General features: G+C 43.0%; 1 protein-coding gene across 3 annotated transcripts in view; it reads left to right on the forward strand.

The window, feature by feature from the left end:
* Positions 1 to 419: 419 nt before the first annotated feature.
* The window catches only part of TXNDC11 (thioredoxin domain containing 11), a 60317-nt gene continuing 33104 nt past the window's right edge, over positions 420 to 27632 (forward strand). The window contains exons 1-5 of one of the 3 annotated variants that reach the window (XM_027527375.1): positions 420 to 788; positions 8279 to 8495; positions 11657 to 11754; positions 15487 to 15616; positions 27117 to 27210. In XM_027527375.1, the coding sequence (XP_027383176.1) occupies positions 541 to 788; positions 8279 to 8495; positions 11657 to 11754; positions 15487 to 15616; positions 27117 to 27210 (787 nt within the window). In that variant the 5' untranslated portion in view covers positions 420 to 540. The remainder of the gene's footprint in view (positions 789 to 8278; positions 8496 to 11656; positions 11755 to 15486; positions 15617 to 27116; positions 27211 to 27632) is intronic. The other 2 variants (XM_027527376.1, XM_027527377.1) reach the window with 2 other exon arrangements.

A 27632-nucleotide genomic window follows, 5' to 3' on the forward strand; every position in this document is an offset into this window, starting at 1 on the left:
ATGCCACTGCAATTCCACAGATGTGTCCCAGACACGACTGCTGTCACCAACATAGCTCTTTTAAGCTCCCGGAACCAGGCAGTGACTCTCCGCAGCCCGGGGATGCTTTAGGGCAGCGCTGGGTTTAACCAGCGTAAGAGCAGCCGGACACCTAGCAGCTGTGCCTGCGCAGACTCAGTGGACGGACGGGCGTAAGCGGGGCGAGCACGTGGCACCGGTGGCGTGCGCACACTCTCCAGGGACGGGGCGGGGCCTGTGGGACGAACACGCCTCCGCGGCGGCGCTGGTGAGGGATGGGGCCGCGCAGACTCCACGAGCGAGGGGCGTGGCCCTCCGGGGGTTGGGCTTCCGAGTGGTGTCCGGCTCCGCCCTCTGCCCGGAGGGGGCGGGAGCCGCGGCGGCGGCCGGGCTGACGTGGAGGTTCCGGGTTAGCCGGCGCGGCGAGCTGCGGGATTGGGGAGCGACGGGCCGGGCCGGGCCGGGCCTTCGGGCCCTTGGCGGCGGCGACGGCGGTATAAAGCCGGCGACGGGGAGCATGTAATGTCGGAATGCGGAGGCCGCGGCGGCGGCGGCGGCAGCAGCAGCAGCGACGACGCCGAGGACGAGGGCGGCGGCGGCGGCCCCGCGGGCTCCGGCTCCCTCAGCCCGGCCCCGGCTGCGTCCTCGGAGGGCCGGCTCCGCCGCGGGTTGCGCGGCGCCTCTCTCATGGCGCGCCGGCGGCCCGAGCTGCTCTGCGGGGCCGTGGCGCTCGGCTGCGCGCTACTCCTCGCCCTCAAGTTTACCTGCAGGTGAGACGGCCCGCACCCCACCCCGGCCCGGCGCCCCTCGGCCGGGCCGGCGGCGCGTGACCGGTTTGGGGGCCTCAGAGTCGAGGGTCGAAGCGGCCTCCGGAAGTCGGGCCTGCCTTTGCCCCGGCCGGTGGACTTGATCCTCCCGCCTGCCGCATGCGGCCCTGCCCGCCGCTTTCTCTTCTCGCCGGCCAGCGAGCCCTCAGGCGAGGCTCTGAGGTGCTGCCCGGCGCTCTTCCTACCATTTTCATACCGAGGAAAGGTGGGCCAGGTTCAGATGTGCTTGTCACGTGTTGGGATTTCTTGGGGGTGCATCCGTGCCTTTTGCCCATGCTGTAGGACCCTTATTTATCACCCATTTTATTTCCCTATGCCTCGGGTAGGCGTAGACGACCACTAGCGTCCCGGACGTTGAGAATTCATGCACTCATGGATCTAACGATTATTTATCCGCACTTACTGTATGCTGACGGCTCCTCGAGGGTGTGTGATGAATATCAGAAGTTCCTGTTCTCCATTCCAGTGGTTGGTATACAGGCAGTAAACGAGTAACCTTAACATAATCTTAAAGGATTTCAGTAAGTGCTGTGCAGGGAATAGAAGCAATGAGGGTGGGGCTTAAAGACCTTCCCTGGGGAGCTACATTGGAGAATCACCCAAGAAGGGGAAGGGGCTAGCACTGGGGAGATCCGGGGGAGGGGGGATGTCCAGGGTAAAGGAAACAGCAGGTGCAAAGGTCCTGGGGCTGGACAAGACTGGTGGACTGGTGTTTTCCTGAAACTGGGAGAAAGGCCTAGGCTGGAGCTAGTGGGTGGGGTGGGGGAGGGAAAGACAGTTAATGTGTCTTGCTTTGGAAAAGGACACCAGTACAAGTTTTGCTTTATGTTTTAGCGTGTCCAGTGTGTTTTCGTATTTTAGTGTGTCCATAGTGTGTCTCCTGGGACTCCAGTTTATTAGTTTGTGGTGCCACTGACCGGCATAGCGGCCACTGGGAAGATTTCAACTTGGAACAATTTTATGGAGTCTGTTTAGGACAATATATGACCCCTGTTGTCAAAGAGATGTCAAAAGGTTGGAGATTTTAGTAGAAAGAAGAAGTTATAATAATTATTGCTGATGAATTAGGAGATGGGGATTGACATATATACGCTGCTGCTGCTGCTAAGTCGCTTCAGTCGTGCCGACTCTGTGCGACCCCATGGATGGCAGCCTACCAGGCTCCCCTATCCCTGGGATTCTCCAGGCAAGAACACTGGAGTGGGTTGCTCTTTCCTTCTCCAATGCAGGAAAGAGAAAAGTGAAAGTGAAGTTGCTCAGTTGTGTCCAACTTCTAGCAACCCCATGGACTGCAGCCTACCAGGCTCCTCCGTCCATGGGATTTTCCAGGCAAGAGAACTGGAGTGGGGTGCCATTGCCTTCTCCAATATATACGCTAATATGTATAAAATAGGTAATAATGAGAACCTGTTGTACAGCACAGAGAACTCAACATAATGCTCTCTGGTGACCTAAATGGAAGGGAAATCCAAAAAGGAGGGGATCGTGGATACATATGGGCTTCCCAGGTGGCTCAGTGGTGAAGAATCCACCTGCCGGTGCAAGAGATGCAGAAGATATGGGTTTGATCCCTGGATCAGGAAGATCCCCTGGAGAAGGAAATGGCAACCCACTCCAGTATTCTTGCCTGGAAAATCTATGGACAGAGGAGCCTGGAGGGCTGCAGTCCATGGGGTTGCAGAGAGTTGGCCATGACTGAGCAACTGAGCATGTGTGCACACACATGGAAGTATATGTATGGCTGATCCACTTCGCTGTGTAGCAGAAACTAACACAACATTGTAAAACAACTATATCCCTAATTGAAAAAAAAGTCATATAGTAAAAAAACTAAACAAAAAACCTTATTGAGCATTTGCCATTGTGCCAGGTGCAGCCTGCCAGCTGGGTTTCTCAGCCTTGGTACTGTTGATATTTTGACTCAGATAATTCTTGTGGTAGCGGGCTGCCTTGTACGTTCTGAGGTGTTCAGCGGTATCCCTAACCTCTACCTACTACCTGCTCTTACCCGCCACCCCCCACAATGTGACAATAAGAAATGTCTCCAGATCGTACCTGATGTCCTCTGGGGAACAGAGTCACCTGTTTGAGAACTACAGATTCCATGAATGCATTTATTTATTTAACACGTGACCTGAGAGCCTGTTGTGGATCACTTAAGTCACCTAGTAAAGTCTGGAGAGAGATACACACACACACACACGCATATATATATGTTCTTACTCTTGCAGTTTACACACGAAGGAGTGGAGCTTTGGCCATGTTGCAAAACTTGCCCCAATTCACTTCCACCTAATAAGTGGCTGAGCTGGAATTTGAATCCTTTATTGTCAGAAATCAGGCTCTTAACTGTGTTCTGTGTCACGTCCTACACAAGGGAATTACACAAAGTATTTTACAAGGTAGAATATGGCAATGTGGTATTCGAGTTCAGATGAGGAAGAGAGGTTCTCTCTCCTTCAGGGGTGGACAGCTTGCTTGCATCAGTTTGTCCATTTATAGCAATAAAGCGTAGTATTTTCTCTGAGAGAACAAGACTTAGTAGATATGAAAGTCCTTTGAGATTTCAGGAAGTGTAAATCCAGTTAATGGAGCAGGCTGAGTGAGATCCCACCTGCTTCAGGCAAGGAGAATGAGCCAGTGAACAGCCTGTTTGCCTGTCCAGCTTCTTTCTGTGCCACAAATTTGATGGTCTTTTAATAGACTCAAATTGATTTTTTATAATCTCCTTTGATTGAATGGTGTCATGATACTGCTTTATTGTTCTACAACTGACTCTGACATTTCTGCCGCTCTTTTCCTATTTTGCTTTTAAGATCTTGTGTTTTAATAAGGACAGAGGCTTAAAGGAGAGTAGAATTTTTTTTAAGTTATTTTTTATTAATAGCTCCAGACCTGAAATAAGACAACCCCCTTTAGTGTCTTATTGCTTATTTTTTAAAAAAGAAAAAAGGTTGATTTGGGATTGAAACACTATTAATAATTAGTTGTACATTTCTGAGCACTTAATCTCTGTCCTAGCTGCCTTTCTATGCATTGAATGTCCATGACTTCATCCTTTCCTTTTACCCTGCTTTGTGGGTGTGTTTTTGTGGGGGAAAAGTTATAAGTATGTCTTTGGGTGTCTGTCTCTGTTATCTCTGTTGTTCAGTCGCTCCGTCATCTCTGACTTTTTGGGACCTCAGGGACTGCAGCACTCCAGGCTTCCCTGTCCCCCATTATCTCTCTATGTGTATATATTCATTTTGCTTTATTTTGTTTTGTAAGCTCAAAGCTGCCTCAGACCCTCTTTGGAAGGAGGTGTAGAGCATGATTCTCGTATAGAAATTGGGAGTTGCGACAGGACTTCCTTGTTTGCAATCAGCTCTTTGAGTTTTTTGGTACCTGAGACTTTGGCTTCAAAGCTGCAGGAAATCTTTAATCTCCATTTAGTTTCTCAAAAACAGTAGCTAATTTAGGAGTTAAATGGCGACTCATGAATGCTTCTGTTGGGGCAGACACATACGGGTTTCTCTGCCCTGGTTAATGTTTGCTTTCTGACGGGCCACGGGCTTGTCTGGCTTGTTTACTTGAGGAGCTGGCTCATCAATAGTACTAGGCTGATGATTGTCCTTTGTTTGATTTGTCACAGACCTGCATTTTCCTTCCGTTTGCGTATTTAACTCTTACCACCAAATTTGAAGAGTAGAAAAATAATACCTCCAAGACTTTTGGACTTGCTGAGAATGTGTCAGCTTGCCTCAGGGCCTTGCCTCTGGGTGACTGCCTCCCTGTCACTCACATCTCAGCTTAAAAGACACCACCCTGACCACCACCCCATGGAGGAGCTTCCAGGTGCCCTGCCACATTTCTGTGTTGACTTCTCCAGCGAGCATGTTCATTTTGTATGGTTTTATGTCTGTTGACAGGTTTGCTTGTTTGCATGTCTTCTTCCCTGAGAAAGGAAGCCCCTTGAGAACAGGTCCCTGCTCCTATAGCCTTACTTCCTATACAGCAGTGCCTGAAGCCCAGTAACATTTGCTCATTGAACTTTTTTTTGGAATTATTGTGTAAGTGACCGAGTTTTTGGGGTTATGAAGATGTTTTACTTAGACAAAGCTCCCTGATTGCAGAGTTAAAATATTAGTGTGAGTGTGTAAATTGGAGATTTGCTCTGACTTTTAACAGCATTACTTTATGATGTTAATAATTTTTGGTTAAAATGGGGAAGCAATATATTTAAAACTGTCTTAATTCAGGAAGCTGACACCTTCTAGATGTAGAGAAGGGTATGTACTCTTTTCCTCAAACTAAATGATCCAAGGCTCTTAAGAGTAGCTTTGGTCTTGGGTGTTTGTATGATTTCTTTCTTTTTTTTTTTAATTTATGTATTTGTAACTGAAGGATGATTGCTGCACAGTATTGTGTTAATTTCTGCCGTACATTAGCATGAATCAGCCACAGGTACACATACGTCCCCTCCCTCTGGCGCCTCCCGCCCCGCCCCACGCCTCTGGGCTGTCACAGAGCACTGGGTTGAGCTCTTTGCGTCACACAGCGTGCACACTGGCTGTCTATTCTACATACGGTGACACAGGTTTCAGTGTTACCCTCTCAATTCATCCCGCCCTCTCCTTCCCCCACTGTGTCACAAGTGTGTTCTCTATGTGTCTCCATTGCTGTCTTGCAAACAGGTTCATCAGGACCATCTTTCTAGATTCCATATACATGTATTAATATATAGTATTTGTTTTTCTCTCTCTGGCTTAACTTCACTCTGTATTATAGGCTCTAGGTTCATCCACCTCATTGGAACGGACTCAAAATGCATTCCTTTTTATGGCTTTGAATAATATTCCATTGTATTACACTACAACTTCTTTACCCATTCATCTGTCAGTGGACATCTAGGTTGCTTCTGTGTCCCATTCCTGGGCATATACCCTTGAGAGACCATAGCTGAAAAAGACACATGTATCCCAGTGTTCATTGCAGCACTATTTACAATATCTAGGACATGCAAGGGCTTCTCATAGCTCAGTTGGTAAAGAATCTGCCTGCAGTGCAGGAGACCTGGGTTTGATTTCTGGGTGGGGAAGATCCCCTGGAGAAGGAAATGGCAACCCACTCCAGAATTCTTGCCTGGAGAATCTCATGGACAGAGGAGCCTGGCAGGCTACTGTCTGTGGAGTCGCAAGAGTCAGATTCGACTTAGCGACTAAACCACCACCAGGACGTGAAGCAACCCAGATGTCTGATTTCTTTTTTGGTTCTAAGTATCTGTCTGTCTGCTGCATATCTCAGAGCTGGTGGCATGTTCCTACCTGTTTCTCCATCCTGCTACTTTGCTATATACTGAGAGACCAGAGTTCAAAGTTCATTTGAACACATTTAAAGTTAGAACAGAGTTCTAGAATCATGCCTTGCAAAGCAAATGGACCTTCTGACATTTTTGATTCAGATTAATAATATATGTCTGTATGGATTTAATTTGCTGTCACATATATTCAAATGAGGTGAGTAGGGTAGGTTTGTTCATTTCACACATTACTGACCTTTGCAGTACTGGGAGCTGCAAATCCAGTGAGGATTTATCAGTGAAAAAAAGAGCCAGGGTTGTTACCCTTATGGAGTTAATAAACAGGTAAATAAGTAAGTCACAGATTATGGTGAGGGCTGTTGAAAGCAAATAATAGGAACCTGAGAGAAGAAAAAAAAATTGGGAGAATCGTCAGAGCAGTCCTCACCAAGGAGGTGACGCATCAGCCAAAGTTTCTCATCAGTGCCATTGTACTATAATTTACGTTTGGTAAAATTCACATATTTTACATATGTAGGTCCATGGCTTTTGGCCAGTGTAGCCACCGCTACCCTTTTAATTCCTTGTCCCCAGAAACTTTCCTCAGCGCTCTCTGCAGTCAGTCTTCCTTGCTCTACTTCCAAGTCCAGACCACTGCTGATGTGATGGATTTCATTATAGACTAGTTTTGCCTGTTACGGAATTTCATGTCAATGCATTCGTATTATATGTATTCTTTAGTGTCTGACTTCTTTCAGTGTATTTTGAAATTCATCCAGTTATAGCATATATTGGTTTGTTGTCTTTTATATTACTGAGGAACATTTAATTGTAAGAACACACAAATTAGTTTATCCTTTCACCTAATGATTTATTACAGCTTTTTTTGTGCTTACTATGTATGTAGTTTATCTTTTCCCATCCCTGTGGTTTCATGCTATGTCTTTATGTTTAAAATGCTTTTAGACAGCATATGGTTGGGTTTTGCTTCATTATCCAGCCTGGCAATCTCTTCCTCTTAATTGGGTGGTTTAGTCCTTTTATATTTAATGTAATTGTTGATATGGTTGGGTTTGTGTTTACCATCTGGCTGTTTGTTTTCCATTTATACTTTCTGGTTTTTCTTCCTCTCTTGGTCTTTTTTCTGCTCACCTTCCTGCCCCATCCCTCCCCCCTAACCTGCTACCCCATGGTCTTCGGGAATCTCAGTTTCCCAACAGGGACCAAACCCAGGCCCTCAGCAGTTTGAAAGCATGGAGTGTCAACCACCGAACATCTAGGAAATTCCCTCTTTTGGGTTAATTGAATTTTCGTAGGGTTCCATTTTTATTTCCTCTCTTGGTTTCTTAGCTAAGCTTCTCTAATGGTTTTATACTCTTTTAATCCAGATGTGTGGACAGCTCAAGAGTGTTCACTGGGGCCCTTTAACCTGGTGGGATGCAGCTTCGGCACAGACCTTGTTGTCTTGGCTCTGGCCACTTGTTTAGTTTTATTTTCTTTCTTCCCCTGACCTTCTGTGAGTCTTAAGTACATACTTAGGAAACCTGTTTTCCAGTTAAATGGGCAGTTGCTTTGCTATTCATCTTTATTAACCTTTGGATCATGATGCATAATGGAGACATCTACATTATTATTACTTTTACCTGAGTGTCCCAAGTACAGGCCAGCCACAGCTAATGAACTTAATGTGAGTGGGCTGTGAGCATTTCCCATGCCTCCTAGTGGTGCCATGCGTGCTCCCCCCTCTTGATTTTGAGCAAGCTCACTGGTGGCTCTGAAACCCTGGACATCAGTGGCTTGTGGAGAGCAAGGCTGCAGAGAGATAAGGATGGAGTCTTTTGGGTCGGGGAGGCAAGAGTCCGAATTATTCAGACACTCTTCTCCTGTGCTCTCCCCTGCCCTTCCACCCCGCACCCGGGGCAGACAGTGTTAGAGAATGTTTTTAACATGTCATTGAGTCTTGTCTTGCATTCTCTCAGTCAAATCTTGCCTTCGCTTAGCACAAAGTACTGCTTTTATCCTCCAGGCCAGTGTTTGGGGAAGTCCCTTTTCTTATTTAAGAGAAGACTTTTCTTTTAAGCTTTGTTCTCTTTCTACACAGAGCTGTTGTTAGAAGAAGATAAACTAAACAATCTTGTGTTTGCTCTTTTTTTAGTCGAGCAAAAGATGTGATAATTCCAGCAAAGCCACCTGTCAGCTTTTTCTCCTCGAGGTCTCCGGTTCTTGACCTCTTCCAGGGGCAGCTGGACTATGCAGAGCACATTCGCCGGGATTCAGAGGTGGTGCTGCTATTCTTCTATGCTCCGTGGTGTGGCCAGTCCATCGCCGCCAGGGCTGAAATTGAACAAGCAGCGAGTCGGCTTTCAGACCAGGTAAGGTGGGCATTCAGCCTGACCGTCAGATGACTGGCAGGCCAGGCGCAGGGCAGTTTCTCCCACAGAGACAGCTTTCCCAGACGGCTGGTTTTGCCAGGGTGAAGGCCAACAGCCTTATTTTGAGCCTAAATCGTAAAGCCCCTGTGAGCAGAGGCTTTCTGATTGTGCTTGTCATAGTTGGTTAGAGGCAGGAGTGGGAGGAGATGCCACGTTTTCTCGTGATGAGGCCAGTGCTCATCTCAGGGTGCCAGGTTGTCTGGTTTCAGTGGGGAGACTGAAAATCCTCATTGAATGTACTGTTAACATTTGCTGGTTAGTTGTTTTACGTAAGAGAAATTTATGTGTCATGATTACAGTGTTACTAGGCAGACCTTTCAAATACCTAGACCATAGCTACATTCAACAAAAATTTAATGAACGCCACCTTCATGCTTGGTAAGAGGGATGTATAGACAATTGATAAATAGGCCTTCTGTCTGGCAGTGGTTTTCAATCCAGTGGATCCCAGTTGACCTTTATAAAACAAGTATTTTTTGATATCCCTTTTTCTGTCCTCAGAAGGTATTCATAGATGATAAAACTCCCCTATACATATAGTTTCAGTGTAGCCAATCTAATGCACTAATTATAACATAAAGATAAGGGGAAAAAGAAAAGTGGTATATAATTAAACGTGTTTTAGTATGTAAGTGCTGTGGTAAGTTAGGTCCCTGTACCTTTATGTAGAACCGCTATGAGTTATAAATGCAGGAACAGTTACAAACGCAGCCTCATAAAGTAGGATATGTTGGCCACACAGGGGCCACGAGGGCATTGCTCTCAGTGACTTGATTTTTCTAAATGGTGAACAGCTCTTGGTAAAGTTCTGAGCCGACGAAAGTCCTTTCTGACCTCAATTAAACAGATGTTGCCTTCTTGAGAAATTCAGTGAACAGAGAAGCCATGCTTTGGATTGACATATATAAAATGGAGTCAAAATCTGAGTTTAATAATAATAAACAGGTTTCCCTCCACATCAGTGTTTGGCAGGACGTTTAAAACTGCTCTGGGGGATATGGAGGATCGTTCCATGTGCAGAGCAGCTTGGAGCACTGCAGACTTCAGGGCCACGGCCCCTGCCCGCCACATGCCCTCTAGCACCCACCGACCGATGCAGTCAGCCAAAAAGCATCCCACAGGTTTCTAAGAGGCTGCTGTCCAGACCCACTGATCTGGGGTGACTTGTGGCACAGTCCAGTTTCAGAAGTTCATTTAGAACTCTCAGTTGGATTTTCTTAGAAACAATGTTATAAATGTTGGCTAGACTTCCTGCCCAGCCTAGCAAAACCTTTTTAATTAAGTTATACCCCTGAGCTTGATGCTAAGTACTGTATAAATACATTGATTTTTGTATTGATAGCATTGATTCTCAGGGGGTTGTGATTTTGTGTTCCAGCTTTGGACCCATGGAATCAATCTATTCCTTGTCTCCCCCCAACCCCCACCCCCGCCCCCCCCCGCCCCGCCCCCACCACGCCACAACTCCCCTTAAGAATGGCTGATAGTAATCAAGCTGGGGACACTTGTGGGAAGAAAATAACCCTAAGGGAGCTCTGGGAGGCAAGCTTAAAGAAGTCACCCCTTTGTAAGTCATTCCTCATTTAGAGCACTTGTGGGAAAATGTGAGAGTCTGTTGTATTTTAGGGTAAGTGTCAACTACTTGTTATATTACTGCCAGCCTAAGGAATATGTCCTTCAGAGTGACTGTAGGGATTGCGTGCTGGTGTGCAGGCCCCTGCTCCTTAGAACAGCCCTGCAAGCTGATGCTGGTTGCCCTGAAGCACGACCTTGGGTTTAGAGGGCAGAATAGTTTGTTAAAGGCTGCAGGACAAGTGGTGGAGGTTACAGTGCCATCCATAGCTGATGCGCTCTGCCTTCTTTCAGAAAAAATTTCAGCTCCTTCTAAATTGAGAGCTTATTGTTCTGTGTTCTCAGAAGGGAAAAGGAGTGGATTTATTTTTGAAAACAGGCAAAAATTTCTGGAGCCACATTACTTAATACAATTAGCAAATGTGGTAGATTGTGCCCTTTTTTGAGGTGTCAGCCTTGGTAAAGGTACTGTTAGAAAGTATAGGTAGAGTATAAAAGGAGTTCTGGAGAGTTTACATTAAGTTTTGAGTAGTACTGCTCTCTGGTCAGTATAAGGCATCTGAAAGTGACTTTTCATTTGTAGTCTTCATATTTTTCAGTACTTTATTACAAAGATTTTTAAACATATAATAGCAAAGGTGAGCTGTGTCTGCCACTTAACGTCTAATAACATTAGGCTTGTTTTATCATGTATCTATTCATCTTGTCATCCACATAATCAGTGGTTCTCAACTAGAGGCAGTTTTGTCCTCAGGGGACTTTGGGACGGACTGGAGAGGTTTTGGGTTGTCACTGCTAGAGAGGGGAGGCCAGGGATCCTACCACATCCGACATCCACTGTGTGCCCTCCTCACCCCTGCCCCCCAGCAAAAACAAACAGCAGCAAAAAACCTGTATCAGTTCATGCTCAAAGTGTCGGTAGTAGCAAAGGTGAGAAACTGCACCTAACTATTAATCCATCCCATTTTGGGTACAGTTCAAAGTAAATTTCAGGCACTGGGATACGTCTCCTTAAATACTTCAGCATCTGCCTATAAATACATATTTAATCCATATTTTTGCTCTCTGATAGTATATTTTAGAGCATAGTTCTAGTCATCTATTATCTTTATTGGTTTTTAATATCATTATTAAAAACGGTCCTTTGAAATTTTTGGTATGTCAGCTGTAGGTAAGAATTGTTTTTGTTCTCAGATTCTCAGTTTGACTATCAAAAGACATATCCTACTGGTAAGTTTTAGTATAATCATGCTTAGAAAAAGTTCTTTGGTGTCATTCACTCCAGGATTTGGAGCAGCTCATTTTCCTCTTGGACCAGACTGTAAAGTATTCAGAGTCGCAGCTGGACACTGGAGTCTTTCTTTGTCCTTGTCAGGGTAAATGATGCCCTTCTTTGAATACCCAAAACGATTTTTTTAATGCTTTCTGTTTCAGAGAGGGATTGTTTCATTTCTATTATTTTGTTTTTTAAATCTTGGTGATTTTTCAGTTGTTATTTATAGTCATTTGAAACCTTCTTTGACTTGCAGGTGTTGTTTGTCGCAATTAACTGTTGGTGGAATCAGGGGAAATGCAGAAAACAGAAACACTTTTTTTATTTTCCTGTAATATATCTGTATCATCGGAGGTAAGAACTTTCAAGTAGTGTTTCTAATCCAATTCAGTTTATCAGTTTCAAAGTGAATTTTTGTTTTATCCTGTTTAAAAGTATCCACTATAGAAAATTGAGAAAATAACAAGCAAAAATAAGTAAATAGAAGGATCTGTGATTTATCAACCATCCATAATCACTATGTGTTTTGATTTATATTCTCCTGTGACTGTACATATCCACATCCCCCTTTTTTAACGTAAAAAAAGGGATCATGTATTGATAGTAGTAATATCTCCTCAACTGCTTTTTTTGTGTGTGAACATTTTTCCATGTCATGACATATTCAGTAGCATTGTTTTCAATTGTACTGGTTACTCCACTGTGTGGCTGTATGTTTCAAATATTATAGAAGTATTTTATGGAATAAAAATGTACTAAAGTCCTTATCCCGTTATCTAGCAGCATAACACAGTCAGGAGGATATCTAACATCTTTTCAAATTGGGAAGAAAAAACTACAAGTCAGCAATCCTATAATGTATCATTCTGAAATCCAGAGAGCTTTGAAGACCTGAGAGAGAGAGTTCCATGAACATCGTCCCCAAATGCATTCATTTGGCCTAAAGTACCAGGAGGCCACCCATAGTCTTTGTACCACATCAGGTGCCTCTGTACTCACTTTGCTGCAGAAATACTGGTGTTTGACTTTGGAGAACTGCCCGGGCCTTGCTCCGGGTTGGTTAGTTGCTCAGTTGTGTCCGACTCTTTGTGACTATGGACTAGCCCTCCAGCCTCCTCTGTCTATGGGATTATCCCAGCAAGAGTACTGGAGTGGGTTGCCATTTCCTCCTCCAGGGATTGAACCTGTGTCTCCTGTGGCTCTTGCGTTGGCGGGTGAATTCTTTACCACTGAGACCCCTGGGAAATCCCGCTGTGGATGTTAGGTCTAAAATCTGACTTGAAGGATTTTAGACACAGAAGATGAAATTCTGGGCTCTGTTCAGTGTAATTGGCTTGAAGTTTGTTACTGAAGGGTTAAGAAGAGTTGACCAGTAAGAACTTTACTTTTTAGGCTTTATTGCTATGCTATGCTATGTCACTTCAGTCATGTCCGACTCTGTGCGACCCCAGAGACGGCAGCCCACCAGGCTCCCCCGTCCCTGGGATTCTCCAGGTGCGAACACTGGAGTGGGTTGCCATTTCCTTCTCCAATGCATGAAAGTGAAAAGTGAAAGTGAAGTCACTCAGTCGTGTCCAACTCTTAGTGACCCCATGGACTGCAGCCTACCAGGCTCCTCCGTCCATGGGATTTTCCAGGCAAGAGTATTGGAGTGGGGTGCCATTGCCTTCTTCGTTAGGCTTTATTACCTCCCTCTAAAATTCTTGGGCCTTAATCAGTGCAGATTTATTATAGATATCACCAGACTGTCATGTGTGGATTATCTGTCCCCTTCCAGCACATTCCTGTGTCTCTAACATAAAACTTGTGTGGCTCAGAGTGTTGTTTCTCAGGAGCTATTAAATAGTATTTGGGCAAAAACACACATTCCTTCCCCATCTCCACCCTCAAATTTCCCTCTGGGTATAAACAGTTTCTCTGAGTAACTTTCTGATGGTCACTTCTATTTTTTTAAGGTAAGTATGTGGTGTTACATTAATATTTGAAAGTTCTAAACCTCGGTAATGTGTAATGGGCGATGAGCTTGCCCTGAAGAGATCCCTGTGTGTCTTTTTTTGGAAATAGGGTGCAGATGGTTAGCAGGGAGTGTAGGCCTTGCAACAGTGTGTACCCAAGCCCGCTGCCCAGAGGTAGACTTAGCTTGATGTGACATTAAAATCACAAGAGTTCCCTTGAATTGAGTACAAATGTCATTTCAGGTTATGTGGGTGTGCAGCACTGTCTTACACTACTGGTTTTCTTAGTTTTATAGAAAGATTGAAAGGACATGAAAGGAACGTCAGAAATACTTAGTCCAGCCCTCTTAGTTTACAGATGGGGAATCTGAGGCTGCTATACCTTAAAGTGCCTGCCCCTCCTCTTGGCCTGTTAAACCTTTACTTGTTTGAGTTGGTTCAGAACCATTAATACTCATTTCAACATCTACCATTCCCGTTGTACCAGAAAATAAAGTGCTACGGCAGAGACACCCAAAAGGTAGCCTTTTTGTATTCTGTGCTGTTTGTGTAACAGCTTAACTAGTAGTAGCTACCTATAGAAATTAACAGGCTTTCCTGTTTTGTGAGAGCAGACTCCGTTTTTTTGTCTTGTTTTACTGCCAGTCACAAAGGCAGTTTAGGAAAGGCTCTGAGGCAGGAAGTAGTTTTCCCAAAACACTCTATGCAGAATTCAGCTCCCCTCAGTCAGCTTGTCCGAAAGCAGTGGCCATGGTGTGCTGGCAAAACGTGCTCTACGATCCGCATCTGGGGATCTTCTCATTACACCTGATCCCTGGGACCCTTGTAACACGGGACCTGGGAACCTCAGCAGAGCCTGATTTGCGTGAGTGGATGAGGTTTCCAGGTCCCTGGCCCACTTTCTGCTAAGCAAAATAAGTTATCAGATGATTTTTTTGATTTCTTCCTTTAAATTAAAAATTGGTGGTGGATGATAGGGTTGGTGGTGGTAGTAAATTAAAAACAAAATTAGTTAGCAAATGAATTGTAGTAAGTCTTGAATCCATAGAGTCGCTGACCCAGTGTCTCCACTGTGTGTAGAATGCTATTTTTACCTCTTTCTGCTGATGTTCCTCTGTCTGCTGTCATATTCTGCAGTGCACACTGAAGATTGTTTATGTCATCACATTATATGTATGTGTATGTGTATGAATTTCTGTTATCATATATTAATATTGTGATCCCCATTTACGTAGTTCTTTTCTATGCTCTGTTGTTGCTGTTAACAGGACACTTGGTGTCAGTTTCTATTCAGAGAGAAGAATGGGTATAGATCTGCTGAATTTCGCCGTACTCCCCCATCCTTGCCACATACCATCCAATTATATTTGAGCAATGTCTGTTGTGCAAGAGTGAAGAAAGCCCTGTGAGCATTCTGATTAGCTTAGGAGGGTAACTCGGTGTTGGCAGTATTGCTTATCGGTACTAAATCAAATTCCTGTGTGTCCCCAAGCACAACTGCCTGAGAAAACAGGGAAGATCATTTGTACAGTTCCCTGACTTCATATCTTCATACGATTTTTTGTTGTAATAAAGTTTTAAGTATGTTTAAGGTTTATTTAGTGATCCTTTGTGTAAGTGCCTCTGAGAATATTTAATGACTACTTTGTAGTAGGCCAAGGACCAACTGCTCAACTTGTTCCTAATTTCACGGTGACTTGAAAAGGAAAGTGTACCCCTTCCCCCGCCTTTCTCCCCTCCCCCACCCCGCAGCAGAATTGTGTAAAGATCCTGGAATCCTTTGGCATTTGGTCAGTTTTCAGAGTTGCCTGTTTATTGTTTTTTATAGCAATGTTACTGTGAGAATTAATTTTTTTTCAGAGACTAGAATGAACTTTGCTCTGAAATTCAGTTTGCAGAATTAATTTCATATTAAAAAGTAATGGCCAGTTGTACCTCCCCTCACATAAAATGCTTGCTCTTAATTAGGCCTGCAGTTACCCTCTTGAGACAAGGAAGGCTACTGACATATGAACCAGTTGGGATCCTAAAACAAGACATTTTCGTTTTGTGGTGTTGATGATTTCAGTTACATATTACAGGTTTAATGCATGATGTATTTTATTTTTTATTTTTATTTTTTTGGTACTAGTTTTGGACCAATCGAATACAAAGGCCCCATGAGTGCTGTTTACATTGAGAAGTTTGTCCGCCGAGTGATGAAACCACTTCTCTACATCCCATCTCAATCAGAATTACTAGATTTTCTCTCAAACTACGAGGTACCTGTCTTTCCTGTCTTCTCCCATTTCCTCAGGCTTCACTGGGTTGCATTGGATTGTTTTTATTAGAAGAGTCTTTATACCTCCTGATTTGCAGCAATTAAAAGATCACATTATAGGTAAGCCCCAACTAAATGCTTTTGGAGATACTTAATTATAGGGATGGTTTGGCCAAGTGAGTTTTTAGAGAACAGAAAACTTGTGAGTACTATTTTTTATTCGGGAATTTTAAACAAACTTTCAGTTTGTCTCACGATTAACTTAGAGTATGTAAGGATTAATTTACAATTTCTATGCACTTGTGGATTTCTGAATATAAGATGGAGTATGTAAGGATTCATTTACAATTTATATGCACTTGTGGATTCTAAATAGAAGATAACACAGCACTTCTGGGCATCCCAGTGGTAAAGGTGGTAAAGGACCCGCCTGCCAGAGCAGGAGACTTGAGACGTGGCTTCGATCCCTGTGTCAGGAAGATTCCCTGGTTTGGGAAGATCCCCTGGAAAAGGGCACAGCAGCCCACTCCAGTACTCTTGCCTGGAGAATCCCATGGACAGAGGAGCCTGGGGGATACAGTCCATGAGGTTGCAAAGAGCCAGACACGACTGAAGGGACTGAAGCACATAGGACATAGATTTCTAAAAATTGTATATGATGCTGACAGCACTTTACTGTGAGATACCTGGTTTTCTTGTAAGTTGTAGTGTAGTTTTTTTAAAAAAAAGCTAGGAATATGTTCTTTCTGTTTTATTAAATGTGTAAAACTGTCAAGGTTTATTAACAGAAAGTTTCCTAACATGGCATCTCAACTGTTTTCCTATTGCCAGTAAACCCCTGATGGATTATTTTGTTGGGGTCCTCAATGCATGTTCAGGACAGGTTGTTATTGAGAGACCAATATAAATCTTAAAATAATCTCAAAAATTATAAAAATAGTTCCACAGAAAAATTCACTGGATCAAATGTAAAATCATACTTATGATGTTAGTCGCTGAGTTGTGTCTGACTCTTTTGGGACCCCTTGGACCACCAGGCTCTATCCATGGAATTCTCCAGGCAAGAATACTGAAATGGGTAGCCATTCCATTGCCTTTTCCAGGAGATCTTCTCAGCCCTGAGCCTCCTGCATTGCAGGCAGATTCTTTACCATCTGAGCCTCTTGGTCACAGGTAAAAATGATACTTAGCTACAACAAAATCAAGACTATAAGTACCTAGTAGAGATAAAAAGCATATGAATCCACCTCTCATACTTGAGAATTTAGTAACTGTCATTTGGTTAAAAGTTACCTTTTGCACTGTGTATATTTTATATAGGTGGGATATGAATTTCTTTCCCCAGAACATCATTTACAGCTTTTTCCAGTTGTGTCAGAAACACTTTGTGTTAACTGTTAGCAGATTCTCTAGGCAGCAGTGTTCCTCTCCAGGTATTCTGCTTCTAGTTCCCAGATGTGCTTTAGGATGAATGCTTCTTCCTACGTGGATAAAGGGTAGGTTTTCCTGGGAGGCTGGTGAGCAGGACCTACAGTGGGAGGCAGGGCACCTGGGCCCATCCCTCTGGCAGCACTGACTGGGTCTGTGACTGGGGGCAGGTCACTCATCTGCCAGGCGTCAAGGTCCGGGAACAGGGTTTTCCTGAGACTCCTTTTGGTGCAGTGATTGTGCAATGAGGGTTTTCATGTAGATTTTCAGTAGATGACAGTCAGTCACTGGGGTGGTCCAGCAAGACGGTGAAGAATCAGGACTCAGACAAACTTGAATCCAAACTCACCTCTGTCTTCTAAGCTATGTGGCCTCCAGCTAGTACTTAACCTCTTTATGCCTCCATTTTCTCATTGGTAAAACGGGTTAAATGAGATTTTAAAAAGAAAATGCCAGGTAGGATGTAGTCATAATAAATGAAAATCTGTCAGTGAAAATTACATTGTGGAAAAATCCTGGATAGTTAGCACTACTGAGAGAACTCAAAATGCATAACATCTGCTGGAATTCCCTACTTATATAAAAAGCTTTTGTTTGTTTTGTAACTGAGATGATAAAAAATGACCTGCAGAGGCCAAGAGGTCTTCCTTCAGGTGAACTCTGTTGAGACTTCTGGGGAACATTGGGCCTGGATTGCTGCCCTCTGTTTTTCCCTTTACATTTTCACTCAGTGTCCTCTAGAAAGTAAAGAAATGGGAGAAGAGCTGCCCCAAAAGAGTGTGGAAAAAAACCGGAGATGATTTGGCTTTACAGAGCACAGAGAGGTGGCTTTATGATTATATCCAGCTCTATGAGAGATTTGTGTACAGAGAGTTTTGAGCCAGTTCTTAAGCAGAGGTCATGTGATGAGATGGACTCAGCTAGGAGCGACTTCACTTTCACTTTTCACTTTCATGCATTGGAGAAGGAAATGGCAACCCACTCCAGTGTTCTTGCCTGGAGAATCCCAGGGACGGGGGAACCTGGTGGGCTGCCGTCTCTGGGGTCGCACAGAGTCGGACTTGACTGAAGTGACTTAGCAGCAGCAGCAGCAGGACTCTACAGGGCTGGGTTTTAGCCCTGACATCTAGCTCTGACAGAAATCTTTGATTTCTGCGTTTTATGCAGATTTCTCATCTCTGAAGTAAGGGAGATGGCTCAGATAATCCCTCCTGTTTTGGCTTTGGTGAGTTTAGAGGTTGGAAAGAGGCAGACGAAAGAAGATTTATCATTTTTGGTTGGGAGAGTATTTTTGAAACTGCCTTTGAGCATGTGTATCAGAGATCTTTCTGACCCTTTTTTATTACTGTCTCTAAGATGTTTGTAGTGTCTCTGTAGTTGGATCTGCAGGAGAGAGACGAGGGCACAGCTATGACTGAGCAGCAAGGATGATTCCTGACCTTGAGCTTCTCCATTCTTAGAACCCGCTTTTCAGCAGCAGCTTTCAGTGATGATGCTCCAAGTCTGTTGTTGAGTTCACATCAGACTCGGTGTTGTGCCAGTGACATTACTCAAGTTGTTTGTTTGTTTTCGGCAGCCCACTTAATTAGAAAGATGACAACAATGGTTAGACTGCTTTTAAGATGGGACCCAAGAGAGTGCTGCCAAGATGGAACCCTGTAGAGCTTCTCTTGGCCTTTCAAATGCCTCCTGAAAGCTGCAGATGGCTTTTATCTTGTTAGAATCATCTTTGCTGGGCTTCTGTTCACTGAGATGGAACTGTTGGGTTGGCAAGACACAGTATTTGATTAATTGTGAAAGAATTTGGGAGTTGCGCCCAGCATGGTTTCAAATGGGAAGTCTTTTATCTTGTGAAACATACCAGATACTGCCTTAGAAAGAAGCAATATCAGCTTCATTCACTCTCTGTAAGATAGCATAAAGACACAATTTCCGATCCAGAAATGAAACCACTGTCATGGTTTTGATAGTTGAATAAATAAAAAAGTTTAAAAGAATTTTTAGAGGCCTCACTCTGGACCATAATAAACGTTATAGGCATCCTTTAAATTAAGGTTTCTCAGCCTCGGCAGTATTGACATTTGGCATCAGATAATTCTGTATTGTGGCAGGTTGTCCCGCACTCTGCAGAATGTTTAGCAGCATCCTTGGCCTCCACGTGCTCATACCAATAGCACCGCACCTCCCCCTTACTTGTGACAAGCAAAAATATCCAGGCATTGTCACGTGTCCCTTAGGGGCACAGAATCATCCTGGGTGAGAACCGCTGTTCTGAATGATTGTTTCCTCAAATAAGGTCTTTAGGATGCCTCACAGGTCTTAGTATAAACACACATTTTTTTCATATAGCACACAGAAAGCCGCAATCTAATTATTTCAAGTGTCTCTGCTTATCACAGTGTCAGTAGAGAGATGAAAATTAAGCAATGCCTTAACTAGAAACTTCTGGAGTGTTACCCGTGGGGAGCTAGAGCCTGGAGTGAGTTATTTTTCGTCTGTAGATGTCCCTGATGCTCAGCTTTTTACTCAGTTTGTTTGTACCACACCCTCCCCCCGCCCCAAAAAAGCATGCATCCTAAGTATGTTAAGGGTATTGCTGATTTAAAGAAATCTTAGTATGACAGATACTTGCTTTGATCAAATATGTATTTCAATATCAAATCTGTATTTGGATTACAATATCCAAATGTTGTCTTTACAAATATGGATTTCAATATCAAGTGTGTTTAATATGGATTGATAATTCCATGAAATTACAAATACGGATTTCAATATCAAGTGTGTTTAAATTTAGGTATACTAAAATTGGGCAGAAATAATTATTTAATGTTTCTGTGGCACTTCTAAGGTTTGTTAGGATGGCACTGCTTCTGTCTCTAGATGTGTCTGTGATGTGTTACAGGAATGCATTTGATAATTTCCTCCTCATTAAAAAAAACCATATTGGTTACTTATAAGTTTGTCTCTAATCCAGGTATTTATGAATAGTGTAGATCATTGTAAGATTGTGTAGTGTTTATTACTTGGGCAGTGATGCTACTCTGCAATTAACAACTTTCTATATTGACATAAACTTCATTATTCTGTGTATACTGCACTCTATTCACATATGCTTCTAATGCTGTTATAAACAGAAATGCTCTAATTCTAGGTTGGTTTGAATTTTTACAAGTCCTATAGATGAATCCTTTTAAAAGCCTATTTCAGATTATTTGATAATTACCTAGAAGAGCAGAAGTTTTTAACAAATGGAGAAAATACATGTGTGTGTGTGCATGTATGTATATACGTGTGTATATAGTTGTGACAGTGTCGCACGGCTTGCTGGTTCTTAGTTCCCCAGCCAGGCATCGAGCCCACGCTCCCTGCAGTGGAAGCACCGAGTTCTAACCATTGGACTGCTGGAGAATTCCCTAACCAATATTTTATTTGACGTAGAATACATCAGACCTAACCAAATCAGATTGCTCATCATTCACCATACTTTTATGTTTGTAAAATATGACACTAAACCCAGATGCTATTTTTAGGAAAACAGTATTGCGTTTAATTTACTGAACATTGCAGAAAGACATTAAAGGGTGAGTATTGTAAGTGCTTGACTCTGTAAATTCTAAAATACCTTAGACATTATCAGCAAAGAATGAGTAAACTATGCTTGGGTAAGTGACCAGCAGTTTTCAAGTGCTTTTACTTCTGATTTTCCCAGCAGCCATGTGAGGTAGTTGAAAACTGTAGATCCTCTAAACAGATTAAGAAGATAAAGGTACAGAGAGGCAGAGAGGGTAGGATTTACCCTAAGTGAGACTGGACTGCAGTCCAGGTCTTCTGGGTCCCAAGATTCTTCCTTATTACAAAGGAATGATTAAAGTCTCTGATTTGAATTTTTACTATGTAACTAGAGGTTAAAACTTTGAATATTTAATTATTTTTGTGTCATTTTTGATCCTTCATGGAAGAAAAATTTTGAAATAAATCTTAACTTGACTGTAACTTTTTTTCCTTCATCTTTAATAATGGTTCTAAGAATAATTAGTGATAAAGGATGGGCTATTGACTTACTATTAAAGAAGCAAAGTTTTATTAATTGGGTCATTAGTATTTATTCTGTAGAACTGGGAGTGTTGTGTGTATGAAAATCATAGGATTGACGCTTGGTAGAGTCTAGAATGTTCTTCCCAGATATGCACTAAAATCATACCTGACTTATAAATCATGAATGTAGCTAAAACTAAATGGACTTCCTGGTGGACACTGCAGGCAGAGATCAGGAGCTTTATGTCATCTTGTTGCAAACCATGTTAAGAAATTCTCCTTTCTTCATTTACTCTAATTGTATGATAAAATTCCTCTTCCTTGAAAGTTCTTTATAACTGTTTAAGAGACAGACAAGACAGTTTATTACTTGGAGACAGCATAGTCAGACATACCCGTGTCACTTTTATTTAGACATTAAGTTGATTGGAAAGGGAATAGGACTGAGTGTGGTAATGTCACTTTCATAGTCACTAATTTTATGACTCCTCTGTCGGTAATTTGTCTTAAGTATCAGTAGCTTCTGTGTCAATATTCTTACTTTTTTATATTTTAAAGCATGTGACAGAATCATCTGATTTGTACCTTTTAGTCTACCACCAGATGCCAACAGTAAAACTCATATCTGTAACCAAAATCTTTTCAAAGTCTTTTCATGAATTTCTATAATTTATCTTTTTAAGAGCAGTGATTTAGCATATATCCATTCATTTATTCTTAGAAGTTTTGATAAATCAAGTTGTTTTAAATTTAAATGGGATAAGAGAACATTTGGAAGGTATTTGGAGGGAGAAGCAGGGCATTGGGTAAATTGCCAATTGACAGAAATCTGAGCACTTTGGAGACAAACCTAGAATGCTGCCTGGTATCTGCTGTTATCCTGTTGTTTGTTAGTAAAAGTGTTGTTTGTACTCTGATGTTGCACAAAGAAGTAGATACATAGTTCTGTACAACTTTAGCTTTACATTTTCTGCTGCTGCTGCTGAGTCACTTCAGTCGTGTCTGACTCTGTGCGACCCCATAGATGGCAGCCCACCAGGCTCCCCCGTCCCTGGCATTCTCCAGGCAAGAACACTGGAGTGCGTTGCCATTTCCTTCTCCAATAAATGTGAGTTAACATTAATTCGGAGAAGGCAACGGCACCCCACTCCAATACTCTTGCCTGGAAAATCCCATGGATGGAGGAGCCTGGTAGGCTGCAGTCTATGGGGTCGCTAAGAGTTGGATATGACTGAGCGACTTCACTTTCACTTTTCACTTTCATGCATTGGAGAAGGAAATGGCAACCCACCCCAGTGTTCTTGCCTGGAGAATCCCAGGGACAGGGGAGCCTGGTGGGCTGCCGTCTCTGGGGTCGTACAGAGTTGGACAGGACTGAAGCAACTTAGCAGCAGCAGCAGCAACATTAATTCAGAAATACTGTTGCCATTGAGGAAAGCAACACATGGAGGTAACTGTTCTCATGGCCACTAGAGGGCGTGCGCACCATCTGCTGAAATTTATGCCACACTGCAAAGGGTGCTCAAGTAGGAAAGACATTTTTATGCTGATGAGGTTGTGCTGGCCTCATATAAATAGCCCATTTAGCCTATTTCCAGCCTCATTATAGCAGGTACTGAATATACTGTACATCATGGAATGGAGTTGAAAACCCACAAACTGGGTTAGGGTATAATCTGGTACTCTTCGTGTTTTGTTCTTCACCATGAGAAAAAACTTCTGTTGGTTTAAGCCACCAAGTTTGTGGTGATTTGTCATGGCAGCCCTAGAAAGCTTAACACATGAGGTAATATCAGAAAACCATTGCTACAGACAGAGACAAGGGACAGGATGGAAATGAGAGCAGAGAGGGAGGTGTGAGTGTCTTAGAAGGCAGAGAAGACATCTCTGAGGACGCGACATTTGGACAGAGACTTAGAGTGAAGCCTGTGTGATGTGATCCATCCCTGAGGAAATTTGGGGAAAATGCTCCAGGAGGCAGGAACAGTGAGTGCAGAGGTCCTGAGGGAGGAATTGGATTTGGCGGGGCAGTGACTAGAGCCAAGGGGAGAGTGGTGGGAGTCGAGGGCACAGAGGTGTCTTGAGACTGCGGTGTGTCCTGATTACACCTTTGATGAGGTGGGCAGACGAAGGAAAGGGGAATACCAGCAGCTAGGTTCCTGCGGGCAGCCGTCCTGGCATCAGAGGGCACTGATGGAAATGCTGTGGCTGGACCCTAGGGTGGGACCACCTTTACACACTGGTGGGCATCAGAGTGAGGAGCGATAGCGTGCATGCCAGCAGGCTTCCACCCCAACCTCAGCCCAGGGTCAGGCTGCCCCACCTGCTTGGCCTGCTCATCTGAAAGAGAGCCTCAAAAGTATATGAGGCAGGGGCCCCAGTGTCTGCTTTGAACCAGCCCCTGGGTTGATACACAGCCCAGCAAACAAGGGCTGTAGACCTGGCACGATCGTGTATGTGGATAGGCATGTGTTTTGTTCCCCAAACTTCCCTTTTTGCAGATTTAAGAACTGTGGAGGAAACTGAAATATATAATGATTTCTCAGATAACAGCTTTGGTTGGAGAGACATTGAAACTTTGGGGAAATGCTTGTGAAATTTATTTTACCTGAAGCATAACCAGAGCCAGTTTAATAACTTTTAAATGGTAATTTGCAATAGAAATAAACAGATAATTGTCACTTTATTTCCTTTTTATTATTTTGAAATGTTTTAAGTGACATTCTGAAACATGCCACTTTTCAAAATTTAATACAGACTGTCACACTACTATGAATATTTGAAAAATAGTACCTAAAATAGATAGACATTGCCTGTTTCTTTAAAATAGATCATATTTTATGATTTATGCAACTGTTAATCCTTTCATATGGTTGTTGAATTTTATGATATTCATATTTTTGGCAGTAAAAAGTAAAAATAATTTTACCTGTGGGTTTTTTGTATTGTTTGTGGAATTTTTTTGGAAATTTCAGTACCAGGTCTGAGAATAGAGGCTCCTTCATTCAAGCTGTGTAGCCCCTTGGGAAACCACAGCAGTGGTGCCATCAACAGGGATAAACCCTTACGCTGTTGAAAGGCCTGCAGAGGACCCCTGCGAATGGTTTAGCCTTTATTCGTTTTTAAAGGTTTAATCTGCATTTCTCATGAAGACATAGAATTCAGGTAGTTTTTATTTCCATTGAGGTGTGTTTACATAAACACACATGTAATTACATACCTGCATGTAAACAGATGCTTGTTTATGGGCCATATGTCTTCTCCTATCACGGGAGAAGAGAGTTGGAAGCTCACTTCATATAGTTTTTGGCCATGAAACCTTTCTTAATATTTAGAATGAGTTTATTCCAATTGGTTTTGATTTAGGAGAGTGAAAGAAATTTAAATGGGTGTATTTTCTTTCCATCACTTTTCATTTTATCTTGTATTACCCAGTATTAACTTGACTGAAATTCCTGAAGGTCTTGTTTTCCTTTGTTCCTGGTATAAAGGCTGGTACACCGTCGTCAGATCAGTTCAGTCGCTCAGTCATGTCCGACTCTTTGCAGCCCCATGAATCGCAGCACGCCAGGCCTCCCTGTCCATCACCAACTCCCGGAGTTCACTGAGACTCACGTCCATCGAGTCAGTGATACCATCCAGCCATCTCATCCTCTGTCGTCCCCTTCTCCTCCTGCCCCCAATCCCTCCCAGCATCAGAGTCTTTTCCAATGAGTCAACTCTTCGCATGAGGTGGCCAAAGTACTGGAGTTTCAGCTTTAGCATCATTCCTTCCAAAGAAATCCCAGGGCTGATCTCCTTCAGAATGGACTGGTTGGATCTCCTTGCAGTCCAAGGGACTCTCAAGAGTCTTCTCCAACACCACAGTTCAAAAACATCAATTCTTCGGTGCTCAGCCTTCTTCACAGTCCAACCCTCACATTCATACATGACCACAGGAAAAACCATAGCCTTGACTAGACGAACCTTTGTTGGCAAAGTAATGTCTCTGCTTTTGAATATGCTTTCTAGGTTGGTCATAACTTTCCTTCCAAGGAGTAAGCGTCTTTTAATTTCATGGCTGCAGCCACCATCTGCAGTGATTTTGGAGCCCAGAAAAATAAAGTCTGACACTGTTCCCACTGTTTCCCCATCTATTTCCCATGAACTGATGGGACCGGATGCCATGATCTTCGTTTTCTGAATGTTGAGCTTTAAGCCAACTTTTTCACTCTCCACTTTCACTTTCATCAAGAGGCTTTTGAGTTCCTCTTCACTTTCTGCCATAAGGGTGGTGTCATCTGCATATCTGAGGTTATTGAAATTTCTCCCAGCAATCTTGATTCCAGCTTGTGTTTCTTCCAGTCCAGCGTTTCTCATGATGTACTCTGCATATAAGTTAAATAAACAGGGTGACAATATACAGCCTTGACGAACTCCTTTTCCTGTTTGGAACCAGTTTGTTGTTCCATGTCCATTTCTAACTGTTACTTCCTGACCTGCATACAAATTTCTCAAGAGGCAGGTCACGTGGTCTGGTATTCCCATCTCTTGAAGAATTTTCCACAGTTTATCGTGATCCGCACAGTCAAAGGCTTTGGCATAGTCAATAAAGCAGAAATAGATGTTTTTCCGTCATAGGTTGGTTTAAAACATTAGGAACCCAAACAGTGTATTATTCTACTTTGAGCCAGTTCTGGATTGGCTTGTTGAAAACATTTAAAGAAATTTAGCAAAAAAAAAAAAAATCCTGTTACTTTCTTATTTCCTCAGTTGTTTGGGAAATTAGGTATTTGTTGGATTTTTTTTTTTATATTAAACATTGACTATCTCAGTCTCTACCAGAATGAAAAGCAGTTAATTTATTTAAAATAAAATCTTATTAGACTAAACAAGTGCTTTAGATTTGAAAGATAGTATGTTCCATTATAGATCAGAAATGTCCTTTTTTGTACAACATACTGATTTTAAACTTTACCAACAGGGTAAATTTCTATTTTACTATTTAGGTCTTTGTCCCAATGATCACATCAGCTCCAAAATTATTTATTAAAAACAGTGTTGTGTTTTAGGGCTAGAAAGGCCTCCTTAACCTCTGCCTAGTGCTTTATGTTCATCAAGCCCATTCTTCTCAGTAACCCCAGGATGAATGGTCCCCTTAGTTAAGAAAGCTGAGCTTCACATTGAAGGGTTCACCCAAGATCACTGAGCTGTCAGACTTGAGCTTAGGGCTCCTGACTCCCAGCCAGCACTCGTTGCTCAAGGATCTCACAGTTGGGCTTCAGAAACATTTAGTTACAGAACAAAGTCAGACAGAATGGTGCCCGCGGGGCCTTCTGAGAAGGAAGAAATTATTCTGAACGTGAAAGCAGAATGTGGTCTGGTGGAACACAGTTAATTGGTTTGGCAGAATGGAGGGGCGCGCGGTTGTAAGCTTAGAGAAATGGAATGAGCAGGTGGAAGCTGGGGTGGAGGACCAAGAGAGCTCTCCACAGACTGACCTGACGAGAGAGGAGCGTTGCCCATGAGGAATGCTGGGCTCTGAGGGGAGAGGAAGGAGCTCCTAGAAGGATGACCTTGAGCACCAGTGGAGCCACTCAGGGGTAGCCTGATTTCCAGTGAGCGTGAAGGTGTGTTTGGAGTGAGGGGAGGAAGAAATGTAAGAAAGGTTACAGATCATTGAACGGGTTTGCCTAGAATTGCCAAACAAAGGCAAATGAGTACTTGGACTTGATGGTGAGGTTTCAAACCAGGGGCATAGGAGAACTGCCCACAGAGGGTGAGAGGCCTGCCTAGGACGTTTCAGCTCTGAGCTAACTGCCCCTGTAAAAGCTGCTGCAGCTCAACTCGATCCCTTACCCTGCCTGTTGTCTAAATGGAGGGAAAGGGTCAGTGCTAACCGGCAACTTTTTCATGGGCTTCTGTTAGATTTTTAAAAACGGGAATGCAGCAGGTTGCAAATGTGAAGTTGTAATGGCATGTCTTTCTTGTTTTGAAATATTTCTCTTTATGCAGTGACCAACGATACCCAGTCACCTAATTCTGCTCTTGTTCTACAGCCTGGAGTTCTCGGGTACTTTGAGTTCAGTGGCTCACCCCAGCCACCCGGTTATTTGACCTTCTTCACCTCAGCACTGCATTCATTAAAGAAAGGTAAACAGGATTCATATTAACACATTAGTGCTTTATCCAAAATGTATGTATACTGATACCTACTTTTGCATAGGTTATCTTTGTGATTTATACATTTTAGTTCTCTTGATTCTTTTTCTCTGTATTTGTATTACATTGTTTATGTTCTATTGACAGAATTGTTTGCTGTTTCAAGGACAGTCTCTTAAATGTTTAGAGACTTTTTTTTTAATGTAGCTTGATCACACAGTGTCTACAGTGTTGTATTTTGCACTTTAAATTTTCTTATATTCTCTCCTTTTGTGTGGAGTTGGACGTTTTGATAACAGTTTTTAGTGCTTGTAGGTTGTATGAAAGTCATGTCATGTTACAGCATCAGCCTATGGCCAGCTTCACTACTCTCAGATCCATATATACATGTTTTTCTACTTAGCTGAATCATA

This window comes from Bos indicus x Bos taurus, chromosome 25 (genome assembly GCF_003369695.1).
Source record: "Bos indicus x Bos taurus breed Angus x Brahman F1 hybrid chromosome 25, Bos_hybrid_MaternalHap_v2.0, whole genome shotgun sequence".
In the NCBI taxonomy this organism is placed as follows: Eukaryota; Metazoa; Chordata; class Mammalia; order Artiodactyla; family Bovidae; genus Bos; species Bos indicus x Bos taurus.